The sequence below is a fragment of the Halichoerus grypus genome, chromosome 1, assembly GCF_964656455.1.
Source record: "Halichoerus grypus chromosome 1, mHalGry1.hap1.1, whole genome shotgun sequence".
Lineage (NCBI taxonomy): Eukaryota > Metazoa > Chordata > Mammalia > Carnivora > Phocidae > Halichoerus > Halichoerus grypus.
Genome location: NC_135712.1, coordinates 168634165 through 168658640, shown reverse-complemented (window position 1 = coordinate 168658640; position 24476 = coordinate 168634165). Strand labels below are relative to the sequence as shown.

The window sequence follows — 24476 nt, the reverse complement described above, 5'->3', positions numbered from 1 at the left end:
TCTCCCTCAGTAATGACAGAAAGATTTTTCCCATCTCCATGGGCAGATGTCCCCATGCTATGTCTGCTTCATTTTTCTCATGTGAAAAATGGGAATAGTATAGTACCTATTCAGGGCTATTGGAAGGTTTAAATAGCTTATTTAATGTAAATCGGTTAGAATCTAGAAATAGTAAATGCTCAATAATGTTAATTGTTATTACTTTTATTATAGCTTTGCAATGTCTCTGCTTCGAGTTTTTCATATTGAATTGTTAAGAGTATGGGTTTTAAACAGACGAGACTGAAATATTATGTCTAATTTTTCCACTTGGTGACCTTGAAAGAGGCATTTTCCCTGACAACCAAGTATGGACACGGCAGTTTCTATATTTCATGATGTTATAAGAATTATATTAGACCACACAGATGAATGCTTCTATCACAATGTCGGTCAGCAAATGTGAGCCTTCTTCCTTCCAGTCTTGCTAGTGTATTCTTCCTCAAGTCCTTCTGTTATCATGGTATGCATTCTTTTTTTTTTTTATTTTATTTTATTATGTTATGTTAATCACCATACATTACGTTATGCATTCTTAAGAACTGGTCTTCAATGACTTCATGAGATAATATGCAAACTTCTTATGCTTGAGACAATCCACAGCCTAGTTGCATCATAACTTTACATAAGGTTCTTCCCTGAATAAAGCATCCATTGTAGTCAATTCCATCTAGTCAACACCCAGAAACACATATGATACAATCATGTCACCCCTTTATTCTTGCTATCATCTTCTACTTTGTTTAGTTCTTCCTGTCTATATGAACTCTCAGTTTCAAGGCTAAATTCAGATCACAGCTCTGCCATGGAATAAATGCACGTAACTACAGCCTGCCGTTCCCTTTCATCCCCTGAATTCCTGTAACCTTTATAGAGTACCTTTGAAATTTTTATATGGCTTTGTTCTCTTATTTCTTTTTGCATTGTGGTTAAGAGCTTACCCTTTGGAATCAGGCAGACTGTGTTCAGGTTCCACTTATTAACTATAAGCCTTTGGGCAAGTTATTTATACTACATAAGTTTCAGTTCATTCAGTCACCAAATGGGGATAATAATGATGGCTAACTCATAGGATGTTTGTGAAGATTGAATTAATACATTTAACACCCTTAACCCAGTATAATTATTTTTTTTTCAATAAACATTAGTCAGTTTTACTGTTTTTATTGTTATTTGTATTTTCTCACCTACCCCCCAAAGCTGAAAGTGTCTTGGAGGTAGTGATTGTGTATTATGTTTTCATAATTTCCCTACCATGGGACCTCTTGCTTTAAGTAATTTAATTAATTTTTGCTGTGATTAATTGCTCTTTTTTTTTTTAATCCAAAACACTTGAAATTTAGATGACAAAGAAGCAATCCCTGGTGAATGAAATGGGAATATATTTCTTTGGATAATGTCAGTGACCTAGGTAACAAGCACAGGGTCTGCTAGTTACTGTCACAAAATTCTCCTCTGGTGCTGCCTGCTCTAAAGAGAATGCTATCAGTAGGGCTATGGTGCAAAAAAAACCATAAAATATTATGTTCAGGGCAAGACCGTATTTACCATGTTGCTATATGGTTTGCATATTCAATTCATCCCATTGCTTAGCTAAAATAGAGCATGGAGTTCCCCTATGGGGTATTCCACACTGAGAGGAAAAACAAGGATTTCTGTGTCTGAACCAAATGGCATAAAATTGAATTTATACTCCTATAACATCGATTACCTACAAAAAAATAGTGTTGGTCATCATTCTAGACATTTTCAAATGCATTGATTATCACTGCTCTGAAAAACTTTTTTGTCTGATCCACCTTACCCAGAGCCAGGGAAGTTTGCTTCTTCCTGTGAAAATGTCTATTATCTCATCTCTATAACTTCTAAAACTCTTTTTTTTTTTTTAATTATCTGTGTGTATCCTACTTAGCAATTCCCTTGAGAACAAGATCCATATCTGACATATCCCCACATCAATATTAGTTACAACCCTTATAGTTACCAATCAATGGCAGACACCCATTGGGAATTGCCTAAGCACAAAGGAGGGGGGATAACTTATTATAAAGTTAAAAAGATGTCTTATAGAAGCCAAAGGCAAGGAACAAAGATTGGAACCAGGTACTTGATCCCTGTAGAAAATGCAAGACATTTCTTTTTTCCCCTCCATGCCTCTTCTCTCTTGGCCTCTGATTGACTCATTCTTTGCTCCCAATGCAAACTGATATTTTCTACTTCCCAGTCTTCATGACTGCTGTCAGCAACTCCTAAGTTTATTGTCTCTACTATTTGGGTTGATTCAGGAGTTTCATTATTTCCAATTTCAGGTTCCCAAGGACAGGAATTTGACACATATTGGGTGAGGTGCTTACCCCTAATTCAGTCAGTCACACCTAGTACAACCATAAAAATGTGTAAGTGGATTTCTAGAAAGTAGGATATAGTTGCCCAAAAGTGAAAGAGAGTAGAGTTTAGAACAAATAACCTTTCCTATTACAACATCTAGTGCAGTGTCTTCACCCCAAAAATAGCTTGGTAATGTGGGTGGTAAAAGAATTAAATAATCTGAATTTGCTTCCTGAGCTTGATCTTTGCATGAAGACATTAGGGGCATTTATTTCAGCCTGTTTTTACATTTCTGAAAGTATGATGTCTTCATTAATATGCCAAATAATACACAGAGAAATAGTATGCATCAAAATAACATGCTTTAGGAATTGCTGGAATAGGGATCAAAAATCCAGGATGTTAGACAGTTCTACTCAAATCTGAAAATACCCCAAGAAGGGATGTTTGTCATGCAATTATTAGGTGCTGTTTTAAAAATCAATTTTTTTTTCTCTTGATTTATATTTTCATGGGAATTGAAATAGTATATGGTCAAACATTTGGGACATTGATATTTTTTTAAGGGTTTTTTTCCTTACTCTTTTCTTCTTCCTCTCAGATCTGCATAAGAACAGTCCTTCCTTCAAAATTATTATTATTATTATTATTATTATTATTATTATTATTTTACCCAATCTTTAGGCAGTGGCTGAATCTGTGATTAAGAAGAAATGAAATACCATTTAGGTAAAATTCCTTCTGGGTTGTTATAGATGTTTGATTATATAAGTTTAGGTATTAAGCTCACTGAAAACTTCTGGCTGCTGAGACATTTTTAGATCAGGGTACAAAATGAAGATGGTAACCAGGCAACGTGGTTTTGTACCATTATTAAAAATGAAACGTGAAGCTTCCACAATGCAGAATAATTCTCTGACAAGTTTGTCTGGGTTTCACTCTGTTGTTGACTGGAAAAATGGGTAAGTTTCAGTAGTTAAAGTTCAATACCGACTATGGGTTAAATTCCTTACTTTGTAATGTTATGCTTATTGGAAAACTATAGGCATACATGAGTGTAATCATAATATGATCTTAAAAATTCTTAAACATTTCTCAGAAAAATCATGTATTACAAATGTTCACAAAATTTACTATGGAAGCATAAATCTGACCCTGCATTAATTAGGATGATATCAAGCTTGAATAAATATATGTATACTCTCTATATGGCAGAGTTTATTAATTAAAATTTTGGGAAGCTTTCATATAATGTATAACAATTTTAAAAGAATGACACTGAGATGCAATCAATTATGACAACATACTCAGTCTTTATTTGATGTTTTAAAAGACATTTGAGCAAGTGATATTATCTGAGTAGTCATGATGCATATACCAAGAATAGATACTATATGAGTAATCATGATATACATATACCAAAAATAGATACATTCAAGTTAAGAGACCTTGTCTTCTGTGTTTCTGGTGTCCCTTGGACAACTCTTCTAGGGTGGTGTGTAAAATGTACATATGAGTGATAAAATCACATAATATTCTAGAGCAATATTCTAGACTGCACAGCAGAATAACCTGAGAAGTTGAAATGCTAATGCCTAGGCCCACCAACAGAAGCTCTGATTTAGCTGGTCTGGCCTGGAGTCCAGGCCTAGGGTTGTGTGTATGCCTGTGTGTGTGTATGTGTGTGTGTGTGTGTGTGTGTGTTTATGTTTCATACACGATTCTGGTGTGTAGCCAGGGCTATGAACTACTGTTGCAGACATAGATATTCTGCAAATACCTCATGCAGAACAGAGGCTGAGCTCCTGGAGAAAGGAACTGTACACATATGAGTACTTGTGGGCCACTATAGCACAGCCCTAGGGAGATGCATCAGGCCTTGCCAAGCATTCCTCTTCTTATCTAAAGGCTGTCTTTTATGAAAGGCAGATCTCAGTTGGAGAATTCCCTGGCAGATCCTCAGTGATTGTTTTGGATTTAACATGATCTTCTCCAGCTAGGCAATTGGGCCAACAGCCTGTCTGGGAACTTACTGTCGTGTTCCTTCCTGGATGTTGAGAAAGTAATAGAAGCTGAGAAGGGTCTTGGAGTTCAGGAGACAGAGAAGAGTTCCTCTTCTCTGACGGATTCTTGAAGGCATGGTTTTTAAAAAAAAATGAAGGAACTTCCCTGGGATCTACTAATCATATGGTAGATTTTCAACCCTGATGGCAGCAGGAGGACAATACCAGGATGTGTGTTCTATGGAATGTAGGATATGCTCCCTTTCATACTTGTACTCTCCCACAAGGAAGCCTCTTGGTGGCCTAGGAGGAAATCATAGAAAATTCTACACTCTTTTGAGTCCTACAGAAAAAAAAAAAAAAAAAAAAAGTCTTTATAATGCAAATAACAATATTAAGCCACAGACACTGACCAATAAATAAGCAATGTTTGCAACACACCCTATTATTCTTGGTTTCCATAAAGACAATCCCTACCATATACCATATTTCCTTTTATGAAAATGTGAGCAAAAGCACCATGTGTTTTTCTATATTTTAACTATTCCCTCTGAACTTTTATGGTGAAGGGACATTTCAGATTGAATCCCAGACTTTAGGACTTCTTACCTAAAGTATTTCAGAATGTATTTCTAACTGGTAAGAACCTATTTATATAATCATCATGCCATTATCACATTTGATAAAATTAATGATTTCTTAATATCATCCAGTACTTCATACATCTTTTCTAAAAAATGCATATACTTACTTCATTGGGTAAGTACCATGAAGTAAAATCACTAGATCAAAGAGTTTGTACCTTTTTTAATGACTTTTGACACATAGCACTAATATGTGTTGCAGCCAAGATTGCACAAAGGTTCATTGTTACTGGAAAGAAAGACATGGAAATAGAAAATAACATAGTATGGATGGTTGAAGGGAAAGATGAGGGAGGCCGGAGGGGAGGAAGGCAAGAAAGAGGAAAAACCCAAGGCCAAGTTAATGCTGTAAGCTATGTGAGTGATCACGGAGTCTGACCCTTGACCAATGCTCTGTATGGAACACTTAACTAGCTAACACAGGGGTTTAAGCTGAGCATCATTATGAAGGTGGGGTAGAAGAAAGAAGAGCAGGAACCTTCCACCATACCCTGTGGCCTGCAGGAAGTTGGCTTCTTCAAATCTCACCTCCTAAAGCACTCACTTGAGGGATGGCCTTGTATCTTTCTTGTCTACTGAACTTATGCATCCTGAGTTGCTGCAAAGCAACATCTATTCCAGCTGTTAAGCTCACAGATGCTGCACATGGCATAGGAAGTCAAGGAAGGGCTTTCTCAGAGGGAAGGTGGTTGGTTGCTTTATACTATCTGGCTGCTACTAGCAACTCTAAGAGATTAGCTGGTTTAGCCTTCATATTTTAAATCTTTACACCCATCTCTAAGGTAGGTACAACTGTACTCATTTAATAGGTGAAACAAAGATACCACTTTAAGTTTCTTCTGGAAAGAATGAATGCATATATACATGCATAAGTGATGGAGAAGCAGAGTGAATGAATATCCAGTTCAACAACAAAACAGGGACAGTAAGTGATCCACTTAGCATAAGAGAAGTTAAATAAAATAGCTGGTGACTGGCAGAGTTAGGGTTCAAACTCAGGTCTATCTGACTCGAGAGCCAGGACCTTGATAGATGACTATTTCATTGAGAGTTTCTAGTGATCAAGTTCAAAGTTTTCTGAATTTCCTCTTCTTGTACTCTCTTTCTCTTTTTTAGTCACTTTACATGTGTGTCTGTGTTTATTTTCTTTTAATTTAGCTAACATCTGTACTCTTATTATGTGCCATGCGTTATTCTCAACACTGCATATATTCTCACATGAAAACCTCTTAAGAATCCTATGGAGTAGATATTACCATCATTTTATCCTCAGTTTTACAGACTGAGAAACTTAGCCTGGTTAAGTCATTTGCTCAAGGTCATCTAGCTAGCAAGTGACAAAACTAGGAATTGAACCCTAGAATTCTAGTTTAGGAGTCTGCTTTTAACCATTATAATGCTAAAACTATCAATTTAATATGTATTGTTTATACCCGTATTTGTTCCCATATAAGTGTACTCAGATTACATAAAATGCCCTTCTGCATCCCAGTTTAAAAGAGTGAAAAATGGCAAGCATTCTAGCATTATATAATACACAACAGCTCTTTGGAGGCATTTTGTGGAATAATATTGCAAACATTATTCCTTCTACCTCATCCATAAACACTTCCCATGGGATTTTTGTTCTTTGTGGGATAATTTCCATTGCAGTAATTCTTATTTGTTTTCTCAAAAATAATAGCTGGTTTCCACCACTCTCAATAGATGTAGCCAGCAAATTTGGGGGCGCATCTGAAAGCCTAACTTATCCCACTAGATCACCAATGATTTTCTTGCCAAACTGATTACATGTCTCCAACTTCAATTTACTTCAATAAATGTTTACAGGCACTTGGGCAGTTTCTTCATGGTAAGAACTCAGAGTCATGAGAGAGAGACAGACAGACAAGGACATGATCTCCCACAGCACTGTGCAAGTGCAGTCAGGGCCATGTGCCCAGGGTATGGGGAGTGTGCCACATGACGCTGGACCCTACCATGGCTGTTCTGCAGCAGGTGGCATCACACCAAGTGTGGAGGATCTCCAGTTTCTGCAACCATGCAAAATCCATTCTCTTACAGAGATGGGAAACCCCATGTTCTCTTACTATGGTTAAGTCCATGTAATGCTTCTTGTATTTTTTTGTGGGCTAATACAATGTCACATTCTGAACTGGGATCCAATGTGATCATTAACCAATTATCCAACCAGCTGCTGTTTATTAATATGATTATTAAAAGGGTAATATGTTTCTAGTGATTTGAAACACTACCTTTATTCTCTGTTATATGAAATTCGCATGTGCAATCAAGTCTTTCTGGACTTTCTGTTGGATTTCAATGGTCCATTGATCTCTTTACTCTTATGTCAGGACTCTTTTTTTAATCATAGAGGATTTATAATCTGTTGTTACATTATATTACCTGGTAGAGTTTGCCCTCCTCATCCTGACCTCCAATCGATTCTCAGCACCCCCAAACACTCATGTTCTGTTGCTCTTCTTTTTCAGAAGTCTCCTCATTCTTAATATTTTTTCCATATGAACTCTGAAGGTAACTTGTCTAGCGCTAGGGGGAAAAAAGATGTTAATATTTTTATTAAAATGATGTAAAATGTACAATTTAGCTTCTAGAGAATTGACATAAGGGAAACGTTAATTAATTAAAACAAAACTCCTGAAGGATGAAAGTCAACTTGATTACATGGAAGGGTATACCTGTTCTTCAATAGGTATTTTTTATTGTTGTTATTCTTTTAATTGTGGTCTTCTCTTTTGCTATATCTTTTAAGTGATTATTGTTTGTGTATATGAGGATACATTTCTCTTTGTTAGTTTTTTTTAGGGTGGGGGGTAGAGGGAGAGAGAGAATCTTAAGCAGGCTCCATGCCCAGTGTGGAGCCCGAGGTGGGGCTCGATCTCACGACCCTGAGAACATGACCTGAGCTGAAATCAAGAGTCTGATGCTTAACTGACTGAGCCACCCAGGTGCACTCTGTGTTAATTTTAAAATCCTGCTTCTTTCCCGACATCCCTCTGTTATTAGCAGCTTTTTCATGGATATATTCTTAGGGGCCTGAGATACTCAATTCAGTGGAGACTGTATACCACTCATGTTGCAACAAATGTGTCAGTTGAAGTAAGAGGAGATGCATTTCTTGGGGGTGGAAACTTCAGTGTCAACCATGACAAAATGCATCTTACGAATGCAAAAAGAGGCCAGGTTGAAGCCATCAGAGGTGGTAGGGAAATACTGCGAGCTGGAGAATGGAGGCTCACCTGAAGGGAATAGCCATTCCTCAGCACCTGATGGCTGCCACGTGGGAATGGGGTCTGTGTTAAAGGATCATCTGATTTCACAAGTGAACCCAAAAATTGGGACTTATAAGTGAAATCTTCTGATTTTTAAATTAGTTTTAAAATACTCTTGGGAAAAAAAAATGAAATGAAATACTCTTGGGAGAAAGAGAAAGGACAAGTCCATAGGTTAAATATGTTCTGCAAGACATCAGTTTGCAACATCTGAGAAACAAATGTCTTTCAGACCAGAGAGAAGCCGTAGAAAGGTATTTACCAATAAGACGTTTTTACTTATCATGGGTGCATTAGTTTACCGAGGGTTCTATTACAACTGACCACAAACTTAGTGGCTTAAAGACAATAGAACTTCATAATCTTACAGTTCTGGAGTCCAGAAGTCTGAAAGGATGATGTCAATTTGACGCTGCTTCCTCTGAAGGCTGTCTGGGGAGGATACTTCCTGCCTCTTCCAGCATCAGGTGGCTCCAGGCGTTCCTTGGCTTATGGCTCCATTACTCTAGTCTGTGCCTGCATCTACATACACATGGCCTCCCATACACGGCTTCTGCTCCCTTTGTCTCCTACAAGGATACTTGTCATTGGATTTAGGGCCCATACAGACAATGCAGGATGATCTCGCTCAGAGATCTTTAACTGAATTCCATTTGCCATATAATTTCTTGTTATCCACTATGAAAATATTTTTCAAATAAGGCCACACTCCCAAGTTCAGGGGGTTGGGATATGGACATATCTTTTTGAGGACCACAGTTTAACCCTCTATGAATTATATCATATACATAGAAAAAGGGGTAAAACAAATAAAGGCTTGTTTTCAAAATTTGTTTTTCAGATTTACCCGCTTGGTAACAGACAATGTGAGTTCCCCTGGTTCTTACTCTATTCGGTTCTCGCCTCTCCTCCCCTCATACCTTCCCCTCTGTCCCTCATCCCCGCTCTCCTCTCCTTTCTTCTCCTCTTCTCTCCTCCTTTCCCTTCCCTCCTTCTCGCTGTCATTCTCTCACTATCTGTCTTTTTATTCATTCACAGATTTTTTTTTTAATTTTTTTATTGTTATGTTAATCCCCCTACATTACATCATTAGTTTTAGATATAGTGTTCCATGATTCATTGTTTGTGCATAACACCCAGTGCTCCATGCAGAACGTGCCCTCCTCAATACCCATCACCAGGCTAACCCATCTTCCCAACCCCCTCCCCTCTAGAACCCTCAGTTTGTTTTTCAGAGTCCATCGTCTCTCATGGTTCTTCTCCCCCTCCGATTTCCCCCCCTTCATTCTTCCCCTCCTGCTACATTCTTCTTCTTCTTTTTTTCTTTCTTAACATATATTGCATTATTTGTTTCAGAGGTACAGATCTGAGATTCAACAGTCTTGCACAGTTCACAGCGCTTACCAGAACACATACCCTCCCCAGTGTCCATCACCCAGTCACCCCATCCCTCCCACCCCACCCCCCACTCCAGCAACCCTCAGTTTGTTTCCTGAGATTAAGAATTCCTCATATCAGTGAGGTCATATGATACATGTCTTTCTCTGTTTGACTTATTTCGCTCAGCATAATACCCTCCAGTTCCATCCACGTCGTTGCAAATGGCAAGATCTTATTCCTTTTGATGGCTGCATAATATTCCATTGTATATATATACCACATCTTCTTTAGCCATTCATCTGTTGATGGACATCTTGGCTCTTTCCACAGTTTGGCTATTGTGGACATTGCTGCTATAAACATCGGGGTGCACGTAGCCTTTCGGGTCCCTACTTTTGTATCTTTGGGGTAAATACCCAGTAGTGCAATTGCTGCATCATATGGTAGCTCTATTTTCAACTTTTTGAGGAACCTCCATACTGTTTTCCAGAGTGGCTGCACCAGCTTGCATTCCCACCAACAGTGGAGGAGGGTTCCCCTTTCTCCGCATCCCCGCCAACATCTGTCATTTCCTGACTTGTTAATTTTAGCCATTCTGACTGGTGTGAGGTGGTATCTCATTGAGGTTTTGATTTGGATTTCCCTGATGCCGAGCGATATTGAACACTTTTTCATGTGTCTGTTGGCCATTTGGATGTCTTCTTTGGAAAAATGTCTGTTCATGTCTTCTGCCCATTTCTTGATTGGATTCTTTGTTCTTTGGGTGTTGAGTTTGATGAGTTCTTTATAGATTTTGGATACTAGCCCTTTATCTGATATGTCATTTGCAAATATCTTCTCCCATTCTGTCAGTTGTCTTTTGGTTTTGTTGACTGTTTCCTTGGCTTTGCAAAAGCTTTTGATCTTGATGAAGTCCCAATAGTTCATTTTTGCCCTTGCTTCCCTTGCCTTTGGCGATGTTTCTAGGAAGAAGTTGCTGCGGCTGAGGTCGAAGAGGTTGCTGCCTGTGTTCTCCTTTAGGATTTTGATGGACTCCTGTCTCACATTGAGGTCTTTCAACCATTTGGAGTCTATTTTTGTGTGTGGTGTAAGGAAATGGTCCAGTTTCATTCTTCTGCATGTGGCTGTCCAATTTTCCCAACACCATTTGTTGAAGAGACTGTCTTTTTTCCATTGGACATTCTTTCCTGCTTTGTCAAAGATTAGTTGACCATAGAGTTGAGGGTCCATTTCTGGGCTCTCTATTCTGTTCCATTGATCTATGTGTCTGTTTTTGTGCCAGTACCATACTGTCTTGATGATGACAGCTTTGTAGTAGAGCTGGAAGTCTGGAATTGTGATGCCGCCAGCTTTGCTTTTCTTTTTCAACATTCCTCTGGCTATGCGGGGTCTTTTCTGGTTCCATACAAATTTTAGGATTATTTGTTCCATTTCTTTGAAGAAAGTGGATGGTATTTTGATGGGGATTGCATTGAATGTGTAGATTGCTCTAGGTAGGATTGACATCTTCACAATATTTGTTCTTCCAATCCATGAGCATGGAACGTTTTTCCATTTCTTTGTGTCTTCCTCAATTTCTTTCATGAGTATTTTATAGTTTTCTGAGTACAGATCCTTTGCCTCTTTGGTTAGATTTATTCCTAGGTATCTTATGGTTTTGGGTGCAATTGTAAATGGGATCGACTCCTTAATTTCTCTTTCTTCTGACTTGTTGTTGGTGTATAGGAATGCCACTGACTTCTGTGCATTGATTTTATATCCTGCCACTTGACTGAATTCCTGTATGAGTTCTAGCAGTTTTGGGGTGGAGTCTTTGGGATTTTCCACATAAAGTATCATATCATCTGCAAAGAGTGAGAGTTTGACTTCTTCTTTGCCAATTTGGATGCCTTTGATTTCTTTTTGTTGTCTGATTGCTGTGGCTAGGACTTCCAATACTATGTTGAATAGCAGTGGTGATAGTGGACATCCCTGCCGCGTTCCTGACCTTAGGGGGAAAGCTCTCAGTTTTTCCCCATTGAGAATGATATTCGCTGTAGGTTTTTCATAGATGGCTTTTATGATATTGAGGTATGTACCCTCTATCCCTACACTCTGAAGAGTTTTGATCAAGAAAGGATGCTGTACTTTGTCAAATGCTTTTTCTGCATCTATTGAGAGGATCATGTGATTCTTGTTTTTTCTTTTGTTAATGTATTGTATCACGTTGATTGATTTGCGGATGTTGAACCAACCTTGCAGCCCAGGGATAAATCCCACTTGGTCGTGGTGAATAATCCTTTTAATGTACTGTTGGATCCTATTGGCTAGTATTTTGGTGAGAATTTTTGCATCCATGTTCATCAGGGATATTGGTCTGTAATTCTCCTTTTTGATGGGGTCTTTGTCTGGTTTTGGGATCAAGGTAATGCTGGCCTCATAAAATGAGTTTGGAAGTTTTCCTTCCATTTCTATTTTTTGGAACAGTTTCAGAAGGATAGGTATTAATTCTTCTTGAAATGTTTGGTAGAATTCCCCTGGGAAGCCATCTGGCCCTGGGCTTTTGTGTTTTGGGAGATTTTTGATGACTGCTTCTATTTCCTTAGTGGTTATAGGTCTGTTCAGGTGTTCTATTTCTTCCTGGTTCAGTTTTGGTAGTTGATACGTCTCTAGGAATGCATCCATTACTTCCAGGTTATCTAATTTGTTGGCATAGAGTTGCTCATAATATGTTCTTATAATTGTTTGTATTTGTTTGGTGTTGGTTGTGATTTCTCCTCTTTCATTCATGATTTTGTTGATTTGGGTCATTTCTCTTTTCTTTTTGATAAGTCTGGCCAGGGGCTTATCAATCTTGTTAATTCTTTCAAAGAACCAGCTCCTAGTTTCGTTGATCTGTTCTACTGTTCTTTTGGTTTCTATTTCATTGATTTCTGCTCTGATCTTTATTATTTCTCTTCTCCTGCTGGGTTTAGGCTTTATTTGCTGTTCTTTCTCCAGCTCCTTTAGGTGTAGAGTTAGGTTGTGTACTTGAGACCTTTCTTGTTTCTTGAGAAAGGCTTGTATTGCTACATACTTTCCTCTTAGGACTGCCTTTGCTGTATCCCAAAGATTTTGAATAGTTGTGTTTTCATTTTCATTGGTTTCCATGAATTTTTTTAATTCTTCTTTAATTTCCTGGTTGACCCATTCATTCTTCAGTAGGATGCTCTTTAGCCTCCATGTATTTGAGTTCTTTCTGACTTTCCTCTTGTGATTGAGTTCTAGTTTCAAAGCATTGTGGTCTGAAAATAGGCAGGGGATGATCCCAATCTTCTGGTACCGGTTGAGACCTGATTTATGACCTAGGATGTGATCTATTCTGGAGAATGTTCCATGGGCACTAGAGAAGAATGTGTATTCCGTTGCTTTGGGATGGAATGTTCTGAATATGTCTGTGAAGTCCATTTGGTCCAGTGTGTCATTTAAAGTCTTTATTTCCTTGTTGATCTTTTGCTTAGACGATTTGTCCATTTCAGTGAGGGGGCTGTTAAAGTCCCCCACTATTATTGTATTGTTGTCGATGTGTTTCTTTGCTTTTGTTATTAATTGCCTTATATAATTGGCTGCTCCCATGTTAGGGGCATAGATATTTACAATTGTTAGATCTTCTTGTTGGATAGACCCTTTAAGTAGGATATAGTGTCCTTCCTCATCTCTTATTACAGTCTTTGGTTTAAAATCTAATTTGTCTGATATAAGGATTGCCACCCCAGCTTTCTTTTGGTGTCCATTAGCATGGTAAATAGTTTTCCACCCCCTCACTTTCAATCTGGGGGTGTCTTTGGGTCTAAAATGAGTCTCTTGCAGACAGCATATCGATGGGTCTTGTTTTTTAATCCAATCTGATAGCCTGTGTCTTTTGATTGGGGCATTTAGCCCATTTACATTCAGGGTAACTATTGAAAGATAGGAGTTCAGTGCCATTGTATTGCCTGTAAAGTGACTGTTACTGTATATTGTTTGTGTTCCTTTCTGGTCTATGTTGCTTTTAGGCTCTCTCTTTGCTTAGAGGACCCCTTTCAATATTTGTTGTAGGGCTGGTTTCGTGTTTGCAAATTCCTTTAGTTTTTGTTTGTCCTGGAAGCTTTTTATCTCTCCTTCTATTTTCAGTGACAGCCTAGCTGGATATAGTATTCTTGGCTGCATATTTTTCTCATTTAGTGCTCTGAATATGTCCTGCCAGTCCTTTCTGGCCTGCCAGGTCTCTGTGGATAAGTCTGTTGCCAATCTAATGTTTCTACCATTGTAGGTTACATATCTCTTCTCCCGAGCTGCTTTCAGGATTTTCTCTTTGTCTCTGAGACTCATAAGTTTTACTATTAGATGTCGGGGTGTTGACCTATTTTTATTGATTTTGAGAGGGGTTCTCTGTGCTTCCTGGATTTTGATGCCTGTTTCCTTCCCCAAATTAGGGAAGTTCTCTGCTATAATTTGCTCCATTATACCTTCTGCACCTCTCTCTCTTTCTTCTTCTTCTGGGATCCCAATTATTCTAATGTTGTTTCGTCTTATGGTATCGTTTATCTCTCGAATTCTGCCCTCGTGATCCAGTAGTTGTTTATCTCTCTTTTTCTCAGCTTCTTTATTTTCCATCATTTGGTCTTCTATCTCACTGATTCTTTCTTCTGCCTCATTTATCCTAGCAGTTAGTGCCCCCATATTTGATTGCACCTCATTAATAGCCTTTTTGATTTCTACTTGGTTCGATTTTAGTTCTTTTACTTCTCCAGAAAGGGTTTCTCTAATAACTTCCATGTTTTTTTCAAGCCCAGCTAGTATCTTTAAAGTGATGATTCTGAACTCTAGATCTGACATCGTACTAATGTCCGTATTGAGTAGGTCCCTGGCAGTCGGTACTACCTCTTGTTCTTTTTGTTGAGGTGATTTTTTCCGTCTTGTCATTTTGTGCAGAGGAGAATAGATTAATGAGAGAACAAAATGCTAGCAGGGTAACAACGTCCCCAGAAAATATACTCTAAACAAATCAGAAAAGACCTGAAGCAGTGGGAAAAGAAAGGGAAAGAGAGAAAAAAGAAAAGGAAAGAAAAAAAGAAAAAAGAAAAAGATAAAGATAAAAACAAACAAAAGCAGAACAAAACAAAACAAAACAAAAACAGAATGTGATCAAATATGATCAGGCTGGATTATAGATCAGTGCCACACACTAGATTTTGGGTGTATTTTGGTCTGTTAAAAGAAAGTCCCTCCCAAAATTTTAAAGAAAGAAAAAGTTATATATGTACAAAAATAAGGGTTGATATGATGAAGGGATGGAATATGACTGTAAAGAATGAAATTATAAAAAATTTTTAAAAAGGATTTGATAAGTTGTTTGAAAAAAGAAAGAAGAGGATTAAAAAAAAAAAAAAAGAAAGAAAAAAGGGAGAGAATGTGATCAGGCAGGGGAGTAGAAAAAAACCATACACTAGAGATTTAGAGTATATTTTGATCTGTTAGAAGAAACTATCTCAAGATTTTAAAGAGAGAACAACTTATATATATATGCCAAAAATACGGGTAACTACTATGAAGGGATAGAATATGAGTTTAAAAATGAAAAATAAAAATGTTTTTTTTTTAAAAAAGGGATTGATAAGATGTTGGTTGAAAAAGGGAAAAAGAAAAATTCAAAAAAAAAGAAAAAAGGAAAAAAGAAAAAAAGACAGTTAAAAAAAATAATTAACTTTGAAAGACTAAAGAATCATGGTAAAAAAGCCATGAATTCTATGTGCAGTGTTCCCCTAGCGCTGGAGTTCCGCCGTTCTCATTGATCGGTAAACTTGGTCTTGGCTGGCGGTTCTCGCTGACCTTCTGGGGGAGGGGCCTGTTGCCGTGGTTCCCAAATGTCTTTGCCGGAGGCAAAATTGCCCCGCCCTTGCCGGTCCGGGCTAAGTAATCTGCTCGGGTTTGCTCTCCGGAGCTTTTGTTCCCTGCAAGCTCTCCGTACAGGTTTGGAGGCGGAGAGTGAAAATGGTGGCCTCCCAGTCTCCGCCCCTGCGGAGCCGAGAACTCGGGGTCCCGCTCCTCAGCGAGCCCCCAGAGAAAAGCCGTCAGTCACTCCCGTCTCCCCGGTCTCCCGCCGCACTCCGCGCTCATCCGGCCTGTGACCGCGCCTTTCTATCTGGCACCCGACCCCGGGTGGAGTCTCCAAGCCCAGCAGATCCCCGCGGTGCGCTCCCGCACCTCTCCTCCCGGGGGAAGAAGGTGAGTCTCCCCGGATCTGCCGCTTGTTGGGTCCCTGCTGGAGGAGCAGTGGCCCGACTGTGCCGCGGATCACGGTTTATGGCAACCCCGAGCTGAGAGCCCGCGCCTGGGCTCCGTCTCTGCAGCCGGCTTCCCTGCTCTGGTACCTGGGAGCTCTGCCGCACTCAGGCACCCCCGGTCTTTCTGTGACCCCGAGGGTCCTGAGACCACACTGTCCCGCGAGGGTTCCACCCCCCACTTCGCCACCAGAGTGCCGTCCCTCAGCGGAGCAGACTTCTAAAAGTTCCGACTTTGTGCTCCGTGGCTCTATCACTTGCCAGAAGCCGCCGATGGAGGCCCCTCCCCCGCCGTCTATCCTCCCGAATATCGCCTCGGATTCACTTCTCCGCACGTCCTACCTTCCAGAAAGTGGTCGCTTTTCTGTTCAGAGAGTTGTTGCTCTTCTTTTCTTTGATCTCCTGTTGAGTTTGTAGGTGTTCAGAATGGTTTGATCCCTATCCAGCTGAATTCCTGAGAGGAGACGAAATCCAGGTCTCCTACTCCTCCGCCATCTTGCTCCGCCCCCTCATTCACAGATTTGTTCTGTATCACATGCCTATGATGTGCCAGAAACTACGTTTCTAAATCATTAGCCATCCTTCCTGAGTCGAACGTAGAACATAGGTGGCTCAAGAAGAGCTAAGAGCCTCTCCTTTATGAGCTGGTAGAAAGAAGCCTTGGGTGCTCCCTGCCATTTAGGCTGACAATGATGTTCTAATCTGCAATGCATGGCTTGTGTGGTTAAAGCAGCAATCAGGGCTACTTGCTGGTCACTCTCTTATGCTGCGTGAAGCCCCATTAGTATCTGTCAGCATCCCTTCACCCTGGCTGAACAGGCAGCTGTGTCCTCTAACCCCCTCTTGACACTCTGATAGCTTTCCTCTCATGCCACACACTTGTGAGAGCTTCTTCCTCTTCAGCTGGAAAGGTCACCTCCCAAACATCCTGCCCTAGATGAATTATGTGTCTCTTCATTTGCACACTCTTGTCTCAGCTACAAATTTCAGGGGGCATTTGAGGGCAGCACCCCAGTTAAAGAGGAAAGAACCATATAAATGTAATCGTAATGCCAGCTAAAACCCTCCTTGTTATTTCCATGTTGTTTTAGGTTTACTTCCAAGGTTATACGAATTTTGTTCAACATGTACCCAGTGAGACATTTGCCTTAGAATCACCTGTAGATTAATTTCTGAAATTAAAATAATCTGTTCAACAAAAGGAATAATTTAATACTAAGAATTTCATCAGCTCCACATACAAGAATGACCTTTCTCCTTTAACATAATTCTTATTCTGTTTTCTGTGAGCTGAAACCCCGGTCTTGGTGCCTTGGGTTAAATTTTAAAACTCTGATAATTTAACCAATATAAAGGCATGTGTGTTCAGATCACTTTTCTTCTGAGCTCCTATAAGAATAGGAATAAAGTCTCAATTCACTGGAATACACATACATACCCCTGTCTACCTATATTATTAGAGTTATTCCATTTTCTGCTTCTGTCCCTGATTCTGTTGCACCTTGGTGACTGCACATCCTGTATTAAACACCCTATTCTTTAAAAAAAATAAATAAAAATGAAATGAAATGAAATAAAATTAAATTTAAAAAACACAAGTTGAGGTTCCTTACCAGTAACAGTTGGGCATCTAACTCTTGATATCGGGGTCATGAGTTCAGGTTGTGAGTTCAGGCCCTGCATTAAAAAAAAAAAGGTAAAATCACTAGGGTACAGAAACTGTAATGATAGGCCAAGAGTATTGGGTTAGTGCCTGCAGTCAGAGGGAAAGCTTTGGACCACCCCATAGCAGAAGCTCCTTGTCTGTTAATAAAGAGGAGGTATGATGTGTGCCTAACCCAAAAGGCAACCGAGAACATTCCAGGGCATCGTGAACACATGGCTACAGCAAGATGTCTTTTAAAAACTTGAATATTTCCTGGACAGCTTCATTCCATAAGGATGAAAATGAGGGAACCAGGGAGACTTAATTTATCTCTTGCCATGGCCTTTCTAAACAGAAATAACCAAACTGGTAGGTCCTGAAAGAAATTGGACTCAACTAAGCTGAGGTAAATCAGCAAGGATTCACTCAATTGAATAACAGCTATTGACCTCTGCTTCTGCTTCTTTGAATTGTCTGAGGGGAGCTCTGTTTTCTGAAACTGGTTTTTGTCCCAGCATGGTGAGTCCATGCTGCTGCTTTTACCATTTTGATTGGCTCACTCGTTCCAGCCCCTGATCATAGAATAGTTTTGCTCTTCCACCTGCTGAACCGTCCAGTTGCCTAGTGGAATTTCTGTTTGATGTAGTAGCTTGGTGACAGGGCATTTATTAGAGAGGGCAAAGAGGAGGCATAATAAGTGGACCCCAGCAATCCACCATAGCCATGGTTCTCAATCTTTGGAATATGAGAATCTCCTGGGGAACTTGAGGGGAAAACAACAGGGCTGACCTGCCTCCATGATCTCTATTTTCTTCATCAGCTCTCCAGATGATCGTGATTCCCACCAAAATGTGTGAAACACTACTCTGTGTATGGACATCAAAAACCGGGGTCTAGAAGCAGGCTGATTTGGGCCCAAATTTCTCTCTGAGCCTTAGTTTCTACCTCAAAAGTATTGCTATGATTAGTACCCACGTCTTAGGATTTATGTGACGCTCATTGAGAAAATGGATACGAAGTGCTTATTATCTTTGTAATTGTAACTATCAGTGCAATTTTTTGTATGACCAAATAGAAATCTGATGAAGATTTTGACATCTCACAAAAATAGCTTATTCATATATTTATTCATTCATTAACACTAACATTTATGCCATTGGTTTATTAGAATTTTAGTAGCAATTCTAGATTGCATATATATATAGGAGATGGTTCATTTATATTTGTTGATTTTAAGGCCGGGTTGTCCTGGGGGATTCTGTAATGCTAAATGACTTCAGTATTCTTAAGACGAAGCACATGCGATTCCATCTGATTAAATGTCCAGTCTCTTTGCTTTCCCTATTTGCAGTTAAAACCTATTTTTTTTTCCTTTTCTCATCTGTGTTTACTCCCTCTAAGTAGCCCTCTTTGGCACTCCAAGACAGTTCTCTGTCTCTGTGCATGTGTGTGTACTCTCCAAACACTATGACATCATGTACCCTTCTTTCACAGAGACCATCACAGTTGTAATTTTATATTTATTTAAGTGGTACTTGCCAAAATCTATCTTCCCCACCAGGCTAGCTATCAATCCGACGAGGGGCCATCTGTCTTAACCCAAGATTAGTGAGTGTAGAGAAGAGTGCCTGTCACAGGGTAAGTGCTCAAGAAATATTTAATGGATGAGTATGGTTATTTTACAACCAACAGTCTGTATTTTACTTCATCAGGCGCAATGCTGAGTACTTTACAAATAATGGCTCATTTAACCCCTCTAACAACACTAAGGTAGATATTAAAATTAATCCCCTTCTACAGATGAGGAAACTGAGACACAAAATAGCTGAGTCATCTGCTCAAGGTCATACAGGTAGAAAATGGGAATGTCGGAGTCAGACCCACACCCACAGACCCATGCAGCGTGTCTCTGAGCGAGAACAACATGTCTGTATTCACCAGTACACTGTGCGGCTTCCATACCAAAAAAAGCCAAACTGTTGAGGTCTTCAGGACACCACTCAAAAGCAAATATATGCTACATTACTACTTGACTGAACGCTCTGAGTTTTCCCCTCAGAGTCCATGGACCTTCAGAGGAGGTAGTGAAGACACAGGGCTATTTCAGTTACCTTTTCCGCAACACTAAGACACAGCAGCTAGATTGAAATGCCAGGCTGGAGAGCCCAGAGTGGTGACAGGGCATACAGGTAGGAACAGCTTTGGAGGCTGCAAAGGGGCCCAGAGCAGCAATGCTGAGGAAAATTCACCAGCAAGTAATACAGCATGTTCTATCTTCCCGGGCCATCTGCAAGCAATAGGATGGTAAGCAAAGCTCCTGCCATCTGAACCAAGGCATAAATTTGAGGCCAAGAGGGTGGCAATACTGAGATCTTACAAATTGGGCTGGAACTGCTCAAGTCCCACCTGCTGAAGTTCAGGATTTGCTCCGGAATCCTGCTTCTCAAAGTCCGGGCAGTATGAGGATCATGTGGGGCTTGTTAAAATGGAGGATTTGCCCTGGAGCCCTGCTTATTAAAGTATAAGTAGCATGAGCATCATCTGGGGATTTTTAAAACTGCAGTGTATCTGGCCCCACCCCAGACCTCCTCAATCAGAATCTGCATCTTAGGAGATACTCAGGAAATTCATATATACATGCATTTGGGAAGCAAGAGCAGTTCTCAACTTACAAGTGCAGGTAGCCAGCGGGCTCACAGGGAGGAGGAAGAGGAGGAAGCTAAGCATCAGCTATGTATGTGAGTGAAAAGGACAGGGGCTCTGGTTCAGACGTCCTGCTCCTTTTCTATGTTGTGCTGTAGTGCATACAGACAGCCTTTATGATACTTGCTTTCTTTCCTGAAGTCTGTTTGTTCTCGCTCAGATCAGAGGGACGTTCTGACTGCTGCTTTCCTTTCTTTTTCTTCTCTTTTAAATGTTCCGTGGTCACCTACCTGCACATTAGCCGCAATACTAGTCCTTCCTTCCTCAACGGGCTCTTGCATTTCCAGCAGACACAGGATGGAGAGAAGCGTTTTGACGCGGTAGACATTTTCAATGATGAGGTTTCCTTTAAAGATGTTTTCTTCTGAGCTGAGGCATGGATATATCCTTGCTACAATCTGAGCCATTTCAGTAGTTCCTATTCTGAGGCTGGTTTGGGATTCGGACCTGTGGCATGCGGCGGAAGAGTTTACTTCTGAAACTTGGACGTGTTCTGTCTAGGGTGCTTCTTCCTGAAGGGTGTTTTGTTTGCGTGTTGCGCATAGAGGCTCCAGGTGCTGTGAATGTTTCAGTTGTCTGGCTACTTAAAAAATTACCTCCAGTGTTACTGGCTTAATCATCAACTACCACTGTGCAACGGGAGCTGGTCTTAGCTAAGTGGTTCTTCTACCACAGTCGGCTGGAGGGCTGCAATCTCCAAAGAAGTTTTACTGAGACGGGCTGGGCTTTTTCCACAGGACCTATCATCCTCCTGTCAAATGTCTTAGAGCATGGCAGCTGGATTCCAAGAAAGAGAATTCCACAAAAACAAGCCACAGTGAGGCCAGGGCTTCCCAGCCTCTGCCTGCGTCACACCTGTCCATGTCCCACGGAGAAGGGCGCAGTGCAGCAAAGGGAACATGTAGATAGGTATGAAGCCCTGGAAGCAGGGTCTAATTAGGGGTCATTATCACAATCTAGCACTGTTGATTACTTGGGTTTTTGGGGGGGGCCAGGTGGGAGGGGGGAACATGGGGCAAAAAGCTGCTCACCAGTCACCATGTATGCATGTGTGTATGTGTATACATTACTGAATGCATATATTTAGTGTTTTTGGAAACATCGGGGACTCATGTGTATTTTCCTTAAAGATTTTTCTTTGTTTAGGAATATTGTATTGTTCTATTTAATAGTCGTCTGGAGGCAGGGCTGTGGTAGAACAGGGAGGCAGGAGGACTTCCAGCCGGGTAGCTTAATCAGTATTGATATCGGAATGTGATCACGTATTCTAGCCAGATTACTTTCAAATCAGTTAAGGTAGTGGGATAAAAGGACAGTTGGCCAGCATGTACTGACATGAGCCTGGAAAATGACCTAAGAGATGCCAAATACTCTTTCTATTTTCCCTAAAATATTATATAATCTCTTGTGCTTTGTTTTTTTCCTTTTTACTCTGTCTCATTTACTTATTTCAGATTTTCTATTTATAGTAGGTTTCATATATATCAGGCCATGAATTTGGTGTTGGCCACTTAGTGATGAATAGAGTTAACCTGATAAGCTCCTTTCATGGGAGTTTAGAGTCTGAAGCTATTTTTTTATGGTTTTAAAACGAGGGAAAAACTGAGTAATTTAAATAATGTGAAAGCAAGTCCATCTCCTGTGGTTGTTAACACTGAACTCTGTAAGTTTCCAAAGTCTTCTCACCACCCCAAACAAGGTGCTGTGAGGGAAGGAGATAGGGTCGTCTTCGTTTCTGCAGAAAGATGAAAGGAAGATGAGGGAAGCATATACTTGCTCATGTTCCCCTGACTTAGGAAGTGGTGGAGCTGGCCCTCCAGCCCGCCTCGTGATACCGAATCCAGTCTGATTCTCCTAAGACCTTGTGGCTCCGTTGGAACATTTAAGGCTGCACTCCTAAAGAGGTAGCAAGAGATTTCCTGGGGACCTGGCCTCTTGAGTTTCTGCTCCTCACACACACCCCTGCACTCGGTGAGCAACACTGAGCTTTATGTTAGACTGGCATTTACTTGTGGCCTTTTCAGAAACTTCCATTTTGTTTAGAATATCAATGACACAATGGAGCATTATTAAAGGGAGGTGTTAAAATGCTATTCACAGGTCAGTAGCTCACGTAGTCTGAGATGCAGCATTACCTAATAGTTGACTTTGGGCATGCTTCTATTTCATCTGAGCCTCTGTTTCCTCATTGGCAAAGTGGGAATGATAGTAGTTGCTGTATTGGTTGTTGAGATGAATAAAAGAACCTATGTGAAGCACAGAATCCTCTCCATAGTAAGCACTGAAATTATCAATTACTATCTTGATGATGAGAAGACACTTTGTCCCTGGTCTAGCATCACTGGAGATGCAAGACATGTTGTGATCATCATGTCATCTTTAAGGCCATTGTGACTGTGTCATTTGTAGGTCACATCCCTGCCTGACAGATTGAAATAGGGATTTAGCCATAGGTTAGCACTGGAATATTTTTTTTTCTTTTTTCTTTTTTTTTTGATTGACACAAAAGAGCATCCAGTCTACTAAAACAAAGAAAAACCATCACTGGTATTTTTATTTCTAAACGTCCCAGCAGTGCCCCATAAGCAATGACCTTTTCATTTAACTCTGTTTAGGGTTTGATGCCTATTTTACGTCCCGCACACTTGAAAACAACAGAAGAAATGTATGGTTTGCTGAATACTGGGAGGAAAACTTCAACTGCAAGTTGACGATTAGTGGGTCAAAGAAAGAAGACACAGATCGCAAATGCACAGGTAATTTCATTCTAGTTGTCCTTCTCCTGGTACTCTACGTGGCCAGCATTGAAATGTCTGCATAGCTGACAGAAGGAAGCTTGGCTGGAGACAAATTGAAAAAATAAATTGAATTTTACTAGATTGTTCAGAAAATGGAACAGGAGCATAAGTCTTGCAGGACAAGAGTAGAACAGACAAAATTGTATTCTGCCTGTCCATCTAGCAGTAATTGACATTTTCATTGATTCTTGGAACTCAGAAGGTCCTGTTGCTTTGAATGTTCTCAGTGATAAATATTAGTTCATGTTTTAGCCAGGAGTATGAAGTCATTTTCACATAGACGAAAATCCAGCAAATCCCCTATCAGCACCGGATTTAACTCTTATCGTGGACCATACTGTGTATTTGATTAAAGAAACAAAATACTTGGGTTTAGAGTAATGAGAATTCCAGTGGATTTCCATAGCATCCAAGTTAATGAGTCACCTGCTATTTAAAATATGCTTAAAAATACTTGGGAGGGGGCACCTGGCTGGCTCAGTCAGTAGAGCATGTGACTCTTGATATCGGCGTCATGAGTTTGAGCCCCATGTTGGACTTAGAGTTTACCTAAAAAAATACATAGGCAGCCTCGTAGGTAACCTTGCATAATTATTCCAAATTAAAAAACGTGTGTGTATGCCATGCATATATATGTACATGTATGAAGTAGTCAGAAGATAAAATTAAACATTCATTGGTGTATTCACAAATATTTATTGAGCAACTCCTTCCTGTTCACAATACTAGGCACTGTGATCTGATGGTAAGCAAGCCAGGTAAAGACCTGGCTTTCATGCTGCTCAGAGGACAGTGGGGGAAAATTGATGTTATCCCTGTGATCTCTCCATGAATACATAATTATAAACTGTAATAAGCATTCTGAGGGTTATATGGGCATATAACTAAGAAGTTTCACTTACATTGAAGGCAGAAGCTGTCTCAAAAGGCCTTCTTGAAGAGCCGGTAGGCATTGGCTAGTTAGAAAGGGGGAAGGGCAGATAGAATTTCTCATGGAGGAATAACATGACAAAGGGCTTGTAGCAGGAGCAATTATGGTGCCTCTGAGGACATAAAAAACAGAATTACCTGACTGAAGTACAGTGAATAGGACGAATGTGTGAGCTGAAGCTGCTAGTGGAGAGATGTGGACAAGGAATAAACCATGTGGGGACATACGTGGAATTTGGTCTTTACCGTAAGCGTACTGGTACCAGCGGTGGTGGTGGTGGTTACAGAAGCATGTGACATGTTCTACCATCTTACCACCTAGCCCTATATTACATAGCAATACCCAGTTTCATACTTCAGTAGCCTTTATCATTTGTAGTGATGACCTTGAAATACCACAAAACGCTAAAATGTTATTCTAAATGATCTAAA

At 40.1% G+C, this 24476-nt stretch overlaps 1 protein-coding gene across 7 annotated transcripts in view; it reads left to right on the top strand.

Annotated features, from left to right (window-relative positions):
- GRM7 (glutamate metabotropic receptor 7) overlaps positions 1–24476 on the top strand; it is a 932433-nt gene that overhangs the window by 553444 nt on the left and 354513 nt on the right. For all 7 annotated transcript variants that reach the window (XR_013449112.1, XR_013449111.1, XR_013449110.1 and 4 more), the window contains exon 5: positions 22932–23072. Coding sequence is in view for 3 of the 7 variants with exons in the window: in XM_078075756.1 (XP_077931882.1) it covers positions 22932–23072 (141 nt within the window). In the remaining 4 variants the exon portion in view is untranslated. The remainder of the gene's footprint in view (positions 1–22931; positions 23073–24476) is intronic.